We start from the raw sequence: 16,346 nt of genomic DNA, 5'->3' as shown, positions 1-16,346 counted from the left end.
AATAAAATTGCCGCTACATACCTTGCAATAGAATCTGTTGACCATCGGGAGTGAGCAGCTGTGAGGTATCCCCACCGGCTGCCAGTGCCATCAGACTTTGCTGATCTAAAATGATTTGTTGCCCATCCTGGGTGTTGAGGAGGATATTCTGTTGGCCTTCCATCGCGCCTTCAATATCACCTGCAGCGGCTGCCACCATCGTTGCCTGATCGCTGCCGACTGGAATCTCTAGCACCTCGGCTTGATTGACAATATCCTCCACCGAGGCTTGCTCCGGTAGAGCGACCAATTGATTGGAGGAATCCAAATACAGCAGCTCGTTATTGACGGGGACGAAGCCTTCTTCTCGAACCGAACACAGATAGAAAAGATTGGCAGGGCCTCCAAAGTTTTCGGCCGGGACGGCTATCAGTTGGGATGATTCTTGTACATTGGAACCGGATTCTGCCGCCTCAACTGGTGCTTCCGTTGCAACCGCAGTTGCTGGGATGGATTCACTTGCTTCCGACGTTTCTATTTCTGCGGGAGCTAGTTCTCCCGTAGCTGTATCTACATATTCACTGTCTGGTTCTGGTTCATCGATAACGGCAGCGTCGGCTTCGTTTTCTTCAGTGGATACTGGTTCGGAAGTTGCTTCGGCTGTGGGAGATGCTGGTTTCGCTGGTGATTGTGTGCACGATTCAGCAGGCGTCACTTCGGGGGATTCTTCGGTTTCCGATTGTATCGTAGGAATTTCTTTTACTGATGAATCTGCTGCTGCTGCAACAACCACTTCCGCTTGGTTGTCACTTGGTGGGGGAGGTGTCGGGGTGGATGTTGATGGTTCCTCATCGATCGAATCTGCTCGAGAAACTTTGTCCGTTTTAACTGATTTAGATATCGACTGATGTTGTTGTTGCTGCTGCTGTTGTTGAAGCAGGTGCTGCTCTTGTCGGAATTTTTTCATACCGCTTGCTGTCAGTACTTTGCCTTGGCCCTTATCTTCAACCATCCCAAGACGCGTGAACTCTTTCAGTTTCTGGGGAGATATCTTAATCACTCGATGACCCTTCTTCCCGGGACTCACAGCCGAGGTAGTTGCTGTTTGGGGTGTTATAGGTGCCCCTTTGGAAGTTGAAAACAGTGGTTTACCAACGGACGAACCACCCTCTGAGAGCTTCTTAATCAGTGCTTTCTTTGGTGGAGCGATACTAGGTGAAGTTTTCCGCGGTTGCGACAAGTCTACTTTTTGAGTAACTGGCAAAACATCACTAGATTTAGCCAAAATCCGTGGCTTTGTTGGTGGATGAATGATTTCTTGGGATTGCACACAGATTCTGATAGGGGATTTCACTTTTATAGAACTCGTAAGATTGCTACTGCTTCGTGGACTAGCAGAACTGGATGACACCGGAAGCGACTTAGATGTTGAGCTACTGATGGTGCTCACGCTACAAACTGATGAAACAATTGGGCTTTTAGATGTTGAATGCGTGATCTGTGTTTGAGGTGTAACCGCTGCATGACTCTTGGCTGAAGAAGTGGCTGGAGATTGCGTGGTCAACACGGTTCCTTTACTAGTAATCACAATCTGGCCTCCACTGCTAGATTGGACTAGCTGAGCTGATCGTATCGGGGGTGAATGGGTAGGTGATCGCACAGCTTTCGGCGACAGTCGATCCACCGGAGGACTGATAGTAACGGTGGTGGATTTTATAGCGTGACTTTTTCTAGGAACCGCCGAAACAAGATCGCTTGGCTTTTCACGAGCTGGAATAACTTTCGCTGAACCGTTGCTGCTTTTAACGATCACAATCTTTTTCGTCATGGGCTTCGTCGTAGAGATCAACTTAATATCATCGTCGTCTTCGTTATCGACTGCAACTGGGGTCGTTAATTTCATGCTGTTTGCGTTGGTTGTAGTTGAAATGGTTGTATCGTCTAACAACTCACTGTCATCCATTACAATGGGGATGTTATCAATGTCGAATTTATCATCATCTGTCGATTGTCTATCATTGATCGGCTTGACCACGACCGGTTCGGCAACAACGATGGCAGCAACATTGACTACTTCGATTGTATCTCGCTTCTTTTTATCTGGAATGCCAACATTATCACCGGTTTTGGACAGGTCTTGCGTTTCAACAGCACTCAGAAGGTGAGTCTGTAGATGTCGTTTCCGAGGGTTGATGCTCTTTGCAGTTGATTGTACCGGAGAACTACTATTGGCTTTCGTTTCAGCCATTTCCTGGTCCAGAACGATGAGCTTGGGTGGAGCAGCTTCGGGAAGATGTATCAAAGCCTCAGCAATTTGTAGATCAGTTGCACTGGGACCCGCAGGCATTTTGGGGAGCTCATCTGCGGTAATGGAAAGATCATTTCTGAATTTGGGTCGTTTCAATTTCAGCGGTTTAGTTCCCACAAGTTTATCACTGTTAAGCACAACCTCGGACATTGGCTGGTCTTCTTCCACTGGGGTCTTTTTCCTCTTCGAACTTTTCGGAGACTTTGGCAATTTATCCTTAACCTCATCGTTTGGCTCAGGCGATACAACGACCGGATCATAAACAAGCTCGGAGTTTGATTTTCTGCCCTTTGATTTTATAATCATTTTAATGGGCTGCTGTTTGGTGATGGAAAGAATTTCTGCTTCCGGTTCTTTCTCAACAGTCTCAACAGCGGCTGTTTCAGGCTCAATTGGCATATCGGCTGTAGAATCTGCTGATTGCTGTTGCAGCTGTTTTGATCGCCTAGACCTGCTACTGGTCTTAGTTTCTTCTTTTAGTTCTTCAGGCGCACAAGCTGACTCAATCGTTTGCTGTTCGCCGGCGACTTTCATCTCTGACACATCAATCTCTTCTTCGTCTGTTTTGGCTCGCTTAGTTCTTCGGTGCTTCTCGGCCGCAACTGCAACTACCGGCTCATCTTTCAGTGCAACAGGTTCCTGTTCAGCTAGAAACACTGGCTCATCGGTTTTTACTCCTCTACCTCTACGCGAACGCGGAGTATCGAGAGACGCCAAATCGAGATTTTCCAGCTCTCCAGCTCTCTTCTTTCGTATTTTGGGAGTTGCTTCATCGACAAGAGGCGATACCGTCTCTGGCTTCGTCTGCTCTATAGGCTTCTCTTCTTCCACGACAGGGGTGCCAGACTTTCGTTGTTTGCCTTTACGGCCCTTGCTGATCGGTGGAGAAACACTCGGGGTCTTTTGTAATGATTCCAAAGCTACCTGGTTCTTACTTATCGATACCGGTAGAGAGTCTGTCTCTGTGGCTTTTGTTTCGTTACTAGAGCTGACCGCTGATTCTTGAGGCGTGTCAACCTTTGTGGGTGTGGACACTGAGAATTTTTGCGCCTGCTGAAGTTTTGCTCGTTTGGCTTTGATAGCTGCAAACTGTGAGTTCTCAAATCTAGTTGGTTCGATCGAGACAATCGATTCCTGAGAGTCGTCGTTGGTTGTGGTTGGAGACTCTGAGGTTAGTTTCGCTTCAGCTTCCTGCTGCTCGCGGAGTTCCGCTAGTTCTTGCTCGTGTGATTTTTTGACAAAATCCATCACAATCGCCTTAGACTGTTCCAAGGCTATGGCTTCATTTTCGATTATTTTATTTCGTGTCTTGAAGATTCGCTTACCACGTTCCTTCGGTGGAAGAGTACGATCTTCCTTTGATTGTGGAGTTACTTCCGTTGAAGAGGAAGATGGTCCCGGGGAAGGCATTTTTGTGCCCCCCGGTAATTCTGGTAATGTAGGAACAATGGCTTCACACAAAAGCGAATCAATTTCATTTTTCAATTGGGCATCCTTTTTTGCTCTTTCCTTCTCGTCATCTAGCATTACGCTGGTGCTGAGCTCTAGAGAAGTATCACGCTTGTTGGAAAGAGATCTCCTGGGGGATTTGCTGAGGACCACTTCCTCATCCTCCTCTTCCTTAAAATCAAAACAGGAAATTTCCTTTCTAGATTCCTCCGCCGCTATGGGTTGAGATTCCATAGCTACAACCTTTGTTGGTGATTCCGGCTTAAGCTCATCACTGCTGACAGATTTGCTGGAACCACGGGTAGCTCGGTCTAAAATTCTTTGCTTAGCACTGATGGGACGTTCCACAGCTATACTTTCACTTGACGTCGGCGTTTTGTCCGGAGCACTGAGAGATTCACCACAAGTCGCTGCCGTGCTGATACTACTCTCACTGGAGGACTTTTCGATCGCGCCTCCGGGTGTGATAACCGGTTGATCATTTGTTACTTCGATGAATTCTCGTTTTTGTTTCTTCGGAATATTGCGATATTTGATTGTAGCTCCGGACGAAACAGGTGACGATAGTTGTGGAGAAGACTCTGTAGATTTATCCAAACTGTTATCCGTTGTATTCGAATTCAGAGCGACTGCCTCAGCGATGGCAGAACGACTCCCTTCAAATGTAGGTGTACCTTTTTTTGAACTCTTATCTTCTTTTGACAAGTCGCCTTCTTGGTCATCCTGCTCATCCTCGCTCCAATCTGCCAGAAGTTCATTCTTCAGCTCCACATCCGGTTTGCTTTTAAAATCTTTCTCGGATTTGTCTCCAGGAGATACTGAAACATGCTTCAATTCCACGTTGGATACTTCCTCAACGATCGATTCCTCGGCCACTTCCGTTGAAACGTCCATCTTACCATCGTTTTCTAGAGTCATTGAAGTAACTGCCTTTCCGCGACCACGATTCCTTCGACGGTCAGATGTTTTCGGGGTGACTGTCGTTGCAGCCACCCTAGAAGTACGGCTAGTTCGGCCACGTGGAAGTTCTATCACCTGGATAACTTCTACCAGCTCTTCCGGGTCTTGAATGATTTCGACTTCAGTAACAAGTTCCTGTGCATCTACTGGAGTTGGCGTTTTGACGGGGCTCTGCTCATGGATTTTCTTGTCGGGAGTGAGAGCAACGGCTTTCGGTGCTGTAAAACATGTTACAATTAGATCAACTGGATTTAAAACAAACTTGCGCAATTGGAAAGTGTAGCAAGCAAATATTACCTCTAGGCGGTGGAACACTCAAAGGTACCATCGGAACAGCCCGACAGTACTTGATATGTACCAAAATCACATTCTGGCGGCCACTTGAGAATCCACATTTATGACAGTTATAGGTATGTGCCGGTGAAGCAGAACTATTCAGCGCCGTCGCAGAGCCAATAGGCGTTCCTAGATCTGTAGATGAATTAAGAGACTGGTACGGGGTAGGCAGTCTTGGAGTAGACGCCAGGGACGATGGCTGGCTTAAAGATGGTGTTGACGAAGCGGACGGTACACTTCGGCGACTGGTTCCGATACCGGTGGATGATGAAGCCTGGGCCAGAATACGAACTTCATGCTTACGTACCGGAATAACCGGTATAATTTTGCTCGGTGATCCGGTTTTCTTGCCTGGGCGCGGTGTCGTTACTATGAAAATTTGACAAATTCGAAATTAAATTAAATTACTTAGACACCATATTTAAATTCGTACCTGTGTTACCAATTTTTCCTTTTCCCTTAGATTTGTCCGGCTGGAAAAGAGCAGCATAGTTTTCCCGTTTCTGAGGCAAATAATCGGTAGAATTGACAATATTCGGGTCGCCTCCGGTCGCTCGCTCGGCATGCATAACGTCAGATGGAAATTTTTCCATATGTTTGTTCTTGGTGCGATATTGTTCTAAAGTCACAAGGATAAAATTCAGTCTTTAGGAAATAGTATGTATCAGACCAAAATGTTACCCAATCCCTTCCGAAGAAATTCATGTTTTCGGGCACAGTTATATTTATAGATGAAATTTGTGTTTTTTACAAATTCGCTGGAATAAAATGTAACATTTAGATACTTCCTGTCGAATGGTTAAGATACGCAACTTACTATGAATCTTCATCGAAGAATTTTACCACAACAAGCGGTCGGCGTTTGAGCGTGGACAGAAACTCCTCCGTCAGACGTTCACCAGCGAGTACTTCCCCGGGCCACCAGCAATAACTGAGTTTAACCCATACTGTGTCTCCATCTTTGTATTCATTGTCGTCATCCATTGCTTAGGTGACTCCTGTTTCAACTTCAAGGATTTCCCTCAAATTGGTACGGATTGAATAGCGTTCTTATCTCCAATGTCCCCGATGCTTGCTTCGTCACTGCGGATTGAAAATATTTCGTGTTCAATAATCTGTTTGACTTGTACTGTACAAAAGACAAAAAGAAATAACGAAATTTAATGTGCTCAGTGCCTACTACATTCCGGACCAGTTGAAAAATTGGTTAACTGGCTATTCAAAAATACGTTAAACAAAACCAAATACTAATACAAGTGTTTGACGAAACAAACTTCGATTCTTGCTTCGAATACTACTTAATTGAGCTTGCTGTTGTTGGATATGTGTCTGTTGCTGATTCTAGAATATTTGCCATATATACGCACTTGAAAATGCCACATTTCTAAGAATCTAGCCTTCCTTTTCTGGTTAACTGCCATGAAAATCGAAGTCTTTCAGCTACAGTTGCAGATTCCCTGCCAGATCAACAATTTACCGGCAACATTACCCGCAAAAACAAACTTGTATTTCTTGCGAACATCTTAGCGACCCCTGGCAATATAAAGTTTCTGTTTCTATTCGAAATCCAATTAGATACACGTTTCATCGTCCATAAGGATGCATCCGTTTGATTTGGTCAGCATCCTGAGCATACTGCTTTCCAACCCGCATTTTTGCCGTACTGCTTTGCTTTACGATCCGGCTCTGAAACTTTTCCGAATGCGCATATTTCGAACTGTGCAGCACAGAGTTTACTGAGCACAACAACGTCCGGCGCCTTGATTGCATCTTCCGGGAACCAGACGTTCCTTGAAATTTTTCAGAACTGCGCAGACGGTGGTATTTCGCTATTTTCAATTCCCGTGCGATCCACGTACCCGACCCTGTCGTGATTTCAGTACTTCTAGGTAGAACTAATTTACTCCTTTTTCCATCACGTGGGAACTCGAGTAAACACCAACCGACCACTAGGACCACTTCCCAGTCAAAAACAGCGGACCGATTTTAAATATGCAGAACTTTATAGTTGAATCCAAATGAAAAGAAAACGCAGAACATTGTATGCACAAATATATTGCAATTCGTGTTTCAACATTTTTAAATGAAACTTCAAAAATCATAACTGTTCATATTATTCGTAATCACCTCAAAATATTTATAAAGCGGCATAATGGAGTCTAAGGTTAATTTTTATAACATCCACTCTGAGGGATTAGTGTTCCCAGCGATTGAAGTGAAAGTTATTAGTATACATCTTAAACAAAATGATAAATGGGAATGTTAAGAGACTCCGATAAATAAAACACGGTCCAATCTCGAATTCGCGCCAAATCCGCGTGATGCATTAAATTGAGAACAAAAAACTCGCCAAATCCGCAAAATCGCGACATCCGCGAAAATCGTTTTTTAGAGAGTTGCCCTACTGGAGCTGTAAAGCGAGGTTCTCGGAAGGTCAATGTCATCCACTAAAACACTGCTTAAGGCCAATTGCAGCGGGTCGTGAATCACATTCAGAATCCGATTCTGTATGTGATATTCATTGTACGGTTCAGATATGTGCGGGCGTAGGGAATTCGCGATCCATATATCATGGCGAAGAGATTGAGCGTTTGTACGTTAATGTGTTCGATCGCGAGTGCGTGTGCTAACGTGTATGTAACTTTGCGTGTATAAATTCTATTTTATAGCTGTATATCCTTTCGCATATTTGCCTTTGTTCTTGGACGATCGTAGGATGCTCAGGTAGGACGGGAGGTAATATTAAGACCGGTAATCGGGCCAAACAGCTTGCACACCGTATCGAATGACAACGGCCAACGATGCGTGAACTTCGCAGCCTCCCGTGGCATTCTTCCCCCGCAAAGATATCCACAAAGCCACCTGGAGATCACCTGACCAACGCACCGAAAATCGAATCGATCACGTTCTAATCGACGGGCGATTCTTCTCTGATATCATTAACGTTCGTACCTACCGCAGCTACTCTTGAAGATGGCTGGGGGGAGATCCTTTCCGCCATAGGATGTACTACTATAGCGGGACTAGGTACAGCGATTCCGAATCGATGAAACGACTGGTTCGATGACGAATGTAAGCAGTTAGAAGAGGAGAAGAATGCAACAAAGAGAAAGAAGCGCCAACATGAGGAACGAGATCGCGAAGCGATGAAACAACTGTACCGCGTAAACAACACACGGAAGTTCTACGAGAAGCCGAACAGTTCGCGAAAAGGTTACGTTCCGCAAGCCCATATGTGCAGGTACTTAGACGGCAACCTTCTTACGAACGAGTGTGAGGTGATTGAGAGATGGAAGCAATACTATGACGAGCACCTCAACAGCGAAGCAGCAGAGGACGAAGGCGGTATGGCAACGGATCTTGGAGCACGCGCAGAAAACGATAGGCTGCTGGCCCCTGATCTCCAAGAAGTCAAGGAGGAGATCGGTCGGCTGAAAAACAACAAAGCTGCCGGTGTAGATCAACTACCCAGCGAGCTATTAAAATACGGTGGTGAAACACTGGTTAGAGCGCTGCACTGGATAATCGCCAAAATTTGGGAGTGGATGGAGGGTGTCGTTTGCCCAATCTACAAAAAGGGTGACAAGTTGGATTGCTGCAACCAGTGCTGAGCTCCATCACGGTACTGATTGCAAACCTGCTAGACAAAAGAGCATGAAACAGTTTGCAGTTAAAACCAAGGATGCAAAATGCCTACCTTTTCTGCGGCTGTAATTTTTCTGCCTACATTCTCATTTCTCTCTCGATGCTGCTGTCATTCGCTGGTGCAGGACGCCCAGCGCTGTACGGCTGCCTGTGTGCAAAGCAGTAACATGACAAAAAACTACTGTCTCCAGTACAGCCACCAGACGCGAGCGGTACAGCTTCTGTTTCCTTATTTTACATTTTTTAATATTTTCAATCTTTTTAATATTTTCATTCAAAAATTACGACAATGAATGCGGCTCATTTACGCCACGGCTGGCATCAACGCTTTCGTGTGCAGACCTCTCCCTTTGATTATGCAGAGAAAAATGTACAAAGCGAGAGAACAAACTTTACTACGCCACACTCTCACCGAGCAGTCGGAGTACAGCAGCAAAACAAAAATGTATTCTACTGCTGTACGGGAAAATGTAATCGGTTTGGCTACCGTTCTGGCAAGAGCTGTAGTGATGCGTCGCTGTAGCGGGCTGTACGGCTTGTACAAATGTAAATATACCGAAAAAAATGTAGTTTATCGGTACCGTTGGCATCCCTGGTTAAAACAGTAAGCGATGCTTATTGAGTTACGGTTCTCATTCCAATGAAATGACAACTGTCAGACGGTTCTCTTCTGAATCTCTCACTCATTGGAATACCAATACACAATAAATGGTACTCAATCTGTCTATCAGTTCAATGCGTTCTCTCTCGCACGGCTTCTGTGAGAGATAGTTAACTGATACACTATCCGAGGAAAATGGAAATGAAATAACGGTCATTTTTGTGGTGATACGGTCACTTCATATTTACCGTTACAATTCAAAGACCATCGTGAGATTGCACAGCACTGGCTGCAACTACCGCGCGATCACACTACTTAGCGCTGCCTACAAGGTCACCATTTGCAAGGGAGTTCGTGGGACACTACCAAGCGGGATTCATGGGTTCCCGCGCCACCACGGACCAAATATTCGCGAATCGGCAGGTTATGCAGAAGTGCCGCAATACAACGTGCCCACACATCAGATGTTCATCGATTTCAAATCGGCGTATGACACAATCGATCGAGATCAGCTATTGCAGATAATGCACGAGTACGGTTTCCCGGATAAGCTAACACGATTAGTCAAAGCGACGATGGATCGGGTGATGGGCGTTGTTCGAGTATCAGGGACACTCTCGAGTCTCTTTGAATCCCGAATAGGGTTACGGCAAGGTGATGGTCTATCGTGCCTGCTGTTCAACGTTGCGTTGGAAGGTGTAATAAGGAGAGCGGGGATATACACGAGTGGCACGATCTTCAGGAAATCCGTCCAGCTTCTTGGCTTCGCCGACAACATTGACATAATGGCACGGAACTTTGAGGTATTGTTACCAGACTGAAGCTGAAACCAGCAGGATTGCTATCAACGTTTCGAAGACTTGCTATCAACGTTTCGAAGACAAAATACATGAGAGGAAGAGGTTCTAGAGACGACAATGTGAACCTCCCATCCCGAGTTCGGATTGACGGTGACGAAATCGAGATGGTCGACGAATTCGTGTGGCTTATTGGTAACCGCCGACAATGATACCAACAAAGAAATTCAGAGATGGATCTTGGCGGAACATCGTGCCTACTTAGGACTCCGGAGAACGCTTCGGTCGAACAAAATTCGGCTCCGCACGAAGTTGATTATCTATAAGACGCTGATTAGACAGGTTGTCCTCTACGCCCATGAGACCTGGACTATGCTCGTGGAGGACCAACTCGCTCTTGAAGTTTTCGAACGAAAGGTGTTGCGTTCCATCTATGGTGGAAGACGGAACGTGGCGCAGGCGAATGAACCATGAGTTGGATCAGCTGCTGTAAGAACCATCCATCGCGCATACCGCAAAAATAGGACGTTTGCGGTGGGCTGGACACGTCGTAAGAATGTCGGACGACGGCCCGGTGAAGATCGTTCTGTAGGGCGACCCTACAGGAACAAGAAGCCGGAGCGCACAGCGAGCACGGTGGATCGACCAGATAGAGGACCACCTGGGGACCCTTCGAAGACTGCGAGGCTGGCGACAAGCAGCAATGGACCGAGTGGAGTGGAGACTGCTTCTGCATACAGCAGGAGACAATAAGGCTCTAGCCTGAACGGTAAGGTAAGTAAGCTTGGACGATCGTACGCTGATCGTGAATATGATACTTAATTTCCGGTTTACAGTTTAGATGCTAGAAGAAAGTGAGTTCTTCCATATCACTAGAGTTCCCGGTCATTCCGCCATGGAAAGTGTTGTCAGGATATCAGCGTTATTTTTTGATTGGTCCAACTAGATGTGTGGACCAAATTGCTAGGACGGAGGGTTATTATTTAAGAACGTAACCGATTCATGATCGCGTGAAAACGCACTTTTGTGGGTTCGCGTTTGCAACTTCGTAAGTACTAAAACGATCACCTTATTACCAGGGTGTTATCAAATTTGCGCGATCGTGGGCGTAGGTGTGCGTGAATGATCACGAAGCGTTTAAGCGATCGTATGTTAACGTGTTTGTCGCGTGTATGTGACTTCGCGTGTATAAATTCGATTTTGTATCGTGGTCTTGGACAGTCAGGTGGACCGTCATTCTGGTATTTAGTTTTCGGTGTACGGCTCACATTCTGACAGGGAGTAAGTTACCCCATATCCCTAAAGGTCCCGCTTGTGTCGTCACGGAACGTGTTGTCCAGTGGATATTAGAGCTTTCTTTGTTTAATCGGTATAATTGAGGATATGGACCTAGACTGTTGGTATCGAGGATAGACTTCCGGAAGTGAACGATTCACGTTCGTGCGAGCGCGATAGTTTGCAGGTTCACGCTTGAGACCGCGCTTGAAAATTTATAAGTGCTTATCACTGGGATATTATCATGGTTGCGAGATCGCGGGTGTAGGTGGATGATCGCAAAGGGCTCAAGCATTTGTATGTTAACGCGTATGTCGTATTAGGTGATTTCGCGTGTATAAATTCGATTTTATAATGCGGACCGTGTCTCTGATACTTAATTTTAAGTGTACGGTTCAGGTGCTAGAAGAATGAGTTCTCCCATTTCAGAGTTCCCGGTCATATCGCCATGGAATGTGTTGTCTAATGAATTGAGCGTCATTTTTTTATTGATCCAACTAAAGGCATGTGTCTAGGTTGCTAGGATCGACTGTAGAGACTTCCGGACGACCGATTCGAGATCGTGTGAGCGGTTGGGCTGTGCTTGAAATCGCGTTTGTAAATTTATGAGTGCTAAGAGACGATCCATAAATGACGTAGCATTTTTTTTGAATGATTTTTAGCACCCCCCTCCCCCATCGTAGCATTTCGTCACAAACTTCTATATACCCCCCTGATAATTACGTAGCTTGACGGTAACTCTCACCCCCTCCTTATCCCCGTAAAAAACAAAAAAATCAAAAACAATGTTAGTTAGATGAAACGGGTAAGAATGTCGTGACATCAGGTCAACCCCTGGTCCCCTTTAAAAAAGCTACGTAGCATGACATAACCCCCTACCCCCCTGTCGTCACACATCATCACAAAATACAAAACTCCCCCCTCCCCAATATAATGCTACGTCATTTATGGATAGTCCCTAAACGTTCACTTAACTATCGGGGTGTTTCGTTGATTAACTATCAGTCACTAATGCAACCGGGTTGAAGAAACTGGTGGCTGTTACCGATGACGTCATTCGCCAGCTCAAAGCGCTGGGAAATGAGTACGACACGGGATCCATGGTCGATTCATTTCTTGCTGGAGAAAGTGGATCGATAAACCAGCTCACCGTGGACACAAAAAATAATCGACAGTGTAAACCCACAATTTACAGATTTTTTGGAGTAACTGAAGAAATGATGTGATGCAATGGAAACATGCCCAGCTTTCGGGAAAAAGCAAATCAGCGAAACCGTAAAGAAGGCAGTGTAGTCCGTTCAGTACGAGAAAAAGATTCAAGCATTTCATGCCGGAACACCAACTTCAACATGTGCGAAGTGTTGCAAGGATCATCCTAGATACCAGTGTGAAGAGTGGTGAGTTTGTGGTAGCTTCGAAACTGTGCTTCGACTGTTTACGTTCATCTCATACAGCGAAGCGATGTGCGTCGAAATCAGTCTGCCTAATGCAAGCAGAAACATCACACGATGCTGTGCCGAAAGTATAGCAAGCAACCGAAAAGCCTAGTGAGAACCAGACAAGTAAACAAGAAGCGGAAATCACGCCGATTTCATCGAATGCAGCGCAAACAATCGTCTACATTGAACCGTTTGTTTTCGCGCTGCTACCCACGGTGACGGCAGATCTAAGGGAGGAAGTTGCATGAGGTAAGAATTCTTATCGATTCTGGATCTCAAGCATCTCTTATCACCGAGGCCTGTACCAAGCGCCTTGGACTTAAGCGTATAAAGGCTACTGTGGAAGTCACAGGTATCAATGGGGAAGCCCCCGGTAAGGTCAAGCTGATGATTTCTTCACGTTTCGACGAGAAAGGAAAGCTCGCCACTCAAGTGTACGTTATGGGAAATCCCTGCCGTGCCAACAATTCAAAGCATCGCATTGGAGGGTCTAAAACTAGCTGATTCGCAATTGAACAAACCAAGCTCATTTGACGTCATACTGGAAACAGATGCCTTCCTGTCCATATTGCAATCGGGACAGGTCAAGGATCACAACAATATTCCTGTGGCACAGTCTTCCATTTACGGTTGGATGGTCGCAGGAAGAATTTTGAAGCAATGGTGCACTGCACACACACACCACAAGGTTATCAACCTTCGTCAAGATGTTGACATCGATCGCACTCTGCGACTATTCTGGGATGACCAGAACTTGCCAATTCAAAGCTTTGGGCAGAGTAAGAGAAAGGGATCATCAAACATTTCGATTCGACTATCACATGCTCAAAAAAGGGTCACTTTATCGTCAGATTACCACTGGACGATTCAAAGCTTAAGCTCGGAGAATCACTTCACCCAACTACCAAACGCCTAATAGTCGTGGAACGCTGATTTCAAAGGGATGCAAACTTCAAGGAGAGATACGTATCGTTCATGAACGAGTTTCAAAAATTGGGTCACGGAATTAATACCAGAAGCGGAAACGGATCCTGATTGTCCAGCCTTGTTACTTGCTACATCACGGAATTGTGAAAGAGGCTAGACTTACGACCCAACTCCGAGTTGTTCTTTATGGTTCTTGTGCCACGACTTCCGGAGTAGCGCTCAACGACATACTACTGGATGCACCCAACGTTAATGCTGATCTATTCGAAACACTATTGAGGTTCAGGTCATATCCAGTAGTATTTGCAGCGGATGTTGAAAAAATGTACCGCCAAGTTTTGGTGCATTCCGAGGACACAGATTATCAGCGTATTGTCTGGAGAGATTCATCGGATAAACCGATTCAACTTTTTCGTTTACTCACGGCGACCTACGGCTTGAAGAATTCTGGATTCCTTGCGATGTTAGCACTGGAGAAGGCAGTAGAAGCATACGAACAGCAGTATCCAACTGCGATGGATTCGATCAAGTATCTTCCCTATGTCGATGATCTGACATCCGGAGCGGAGTCGAAGGAGGAGACCATACAACTGATCCAGCAATCAAGCCACTAGGAACGCATTGGTGAAGATGTGTTCATTTTCAAGGAGAATCTACAGAAGGACACACGAAATACGAAGCATCAGATACTGTAAGACTCGGCAAGACTGTTCGATCCGTTCGGATGGTTTGCGTCAGTGATAGTTGGAGCGAAAATCCTGTACCAACAGTATTGGCAGTATGATTTGAATTGGCACGACCAATTACCGCAGTGCGTTGAAGAATTATTGGTCGATATGAAGCAAAATTTATCGCAACTCGAACAAACAAGAATTCTCAGATGGACCAACAAATAAGAATTCTCAGATGCACCAACTATCACATCCGTATTGAGCTCCATGGTTTCTCAGATGCATCTGAAGAAGCATACGCAGCTGTTGTAGACCTTCGATATGTCAGTGATATCAATGGTGTCGATTTTGGGAATCCTACCACGACGACAATGGGGTCCCGTTCCCTCGCTGCAAAACCCTGCAGATTGCGCATCTCACGGAATAACACCCTTGGGAACTGTCAACCATTCTCTGTGGTGGTCCCGACCCATCTGGTTGGCTGAGGATTCTGTGCGGTAATTGAAAACGAAAAATACCAGACGAAGCATTTGACTACAGTACGCTTGAGATTCGTTAGCGGTTTCAATCTCTTAACGTTCCGGTTCGTCGGACATACACAAACTATGGAATAGAGAAGCAGATACTTGATCAGCGATCGGTATTGTGCGCAGCTTGTCGACAGTTGGCGTATATCAAACGATTCATTATCAACTTGAAGGCAACGAAGTCAGGGCGACCCAAACGTTCAGGTTGTGTTTCGCCCTCTGAACTGCATGATGCGATGTTAGAGTTTGCACGAATGGCTCAGTTCGAGGTTTACCAGAAGGAAATCAACTACTTTCTGCAGCATAGCAAAACTTTCCCGAAGTCGAAAATCGCCGAAATATGTCCGTTTCTAGATGGTGATAGCACCCTAAAAGCTTTGGGAAAACTGCAACAGTTATCAAATTCGTTTTTGGGTGCACTGAAACGGATAATTGCACGCCGAGGATATTACGGGTTCTGGTCGGATAACGGCACGAACCTGGTTGGTATCGATCGACAGATACAGGAGCTCTTTTCAATGATAAAATCTCACAGCAAAGGAGCAGAACGACATTCATCAGGGATTCATTGAAAGTTCACTCCGCCGTCTAGCGCTCACCAGGGCGGTATCTAGAAAGCGGCTGTAATGAGCACCGGGGGATTGCTTCGACCGGTTGCTGAAAACGCGAAACTAACCTTCAATGAATTGTCCACAGTATTGTGCCAGATTGAGGAATGTCTCAACTCCAGACCGTTATTCTTAATCTCATCGTCATTAGATAGCTGCGAGGCTCTCACACCAGGATGGTTGGTCAGCTTTTGAATATACTGCCCGTACCAGACGTCAACCATGTGCCAATGAATCGGCTCGACCGCTGGCAGAGATTTCAGCGATACGCTGCCGAATTCTGGAATCGATGGCAGACCAGGGGAAAGTGGAGAACGGGCGAGGAAAACATCAAACCGCTGGCTCGAATCGTAGCGGTACACCCCAAGGTGCATCGCTGGTCAATCTACAATGAACTATAGTACAAGTGGAAGCAGAAAAAAAGGAAGAAAAATTTTCGCTTGATGTGCGCACGTGAAGAAATGAAGACGTAGTTTTTGTAACGCGGCCGTTTATATTTGTTCTTACAGTTTCCTGCAAACTCTTCCGGTGCATCTTTTCTTGGGCTCCGGTTATCGGTGGTTCAAGTTCTTTGCAATCTCTCTCATATACAGTCCGCTTATTCGCATTCCGTGACACTCTGCGAGATGGTAGCATTAGGATGAACGTACACTGATACTACCACCAGCGAGTCTCTGGTCGTCCTGACTTTGCATGTTACTGTTTCTATTCCTTGTGGCGTGGAAAGGTTCAGAGATGTTGGATGTAGTTCGACTCTGGCAGCAACAAGAACTCCCATTGAATTCCGTTGGTGATACTTGCGGAAAATATGGAAGTCTGGGATG

The 16,346-nt window shown here is 45.7% G+C and overlaps 1 protein-coding gene across 6 annotated transcripts in view; it reads right to left on the bottom strand.

Annotated features, from left to right (window-relative positions):
* The window catches only part of LOC131694731 (mucin-17-like), a 31,604-nt gene that overhangs the window by 12,067 nt on the left and 3,191 nt on the right, over window positions 1–16,346 (bottom strand). For all 6 annotated transcript variants that reach the window (XM_058983208.1, XM_058983207.1, XM_058983210.1 and 3 more), the window contains exons 2-6: window positions 5,850–6,115; window positions 5,714–5,790; window positions 5,466–5,651; window positions 4,994–5,401; window positions 22–4,914 (exon numbers count right to left, since the gene is read on the bottom strand). In XM_058983208.1, coding sequence (XP_058839191.1) covers window positions 22–4,914; window positions 4,994–5,401; window positions 5,466–5,651; window positions 5,714–5,790; window positions 5,850–6,016 — 5,731 coding nt within the window. In that variant the 5' untranslated portion in view covers window positions 6,017–6,115. The remainder of the gene's footprint in view (window positions 1–21; window positions 4,915–4,993; window positions 5,402–5,465; window positions 5,652–5,713; window positions 5,791–5,849; window positions 6,116–16,346) is intronic.

Source organism: Topomyia yanbarensis, unplaced genomic scaffold (genome assembly GCF_030247195.1).
Source record: "Topomyia yanbarensis strain Yona2022 unplaced genomic scaffold, ASM3024719v1 HiC_scaffold_127, whole genome shotgun sequence".
Taxonomy (NCBI): Eukaryota; Metazoa; Arthropoda; class Insecta; order Diptera; family Culicidae; genus Topomyia; species Topomyia yanbarensis.
Note: the sequence above shows the minus strand (reverse complement) of the source record. Positions and strands in the feature narration are given on the sequence as shown.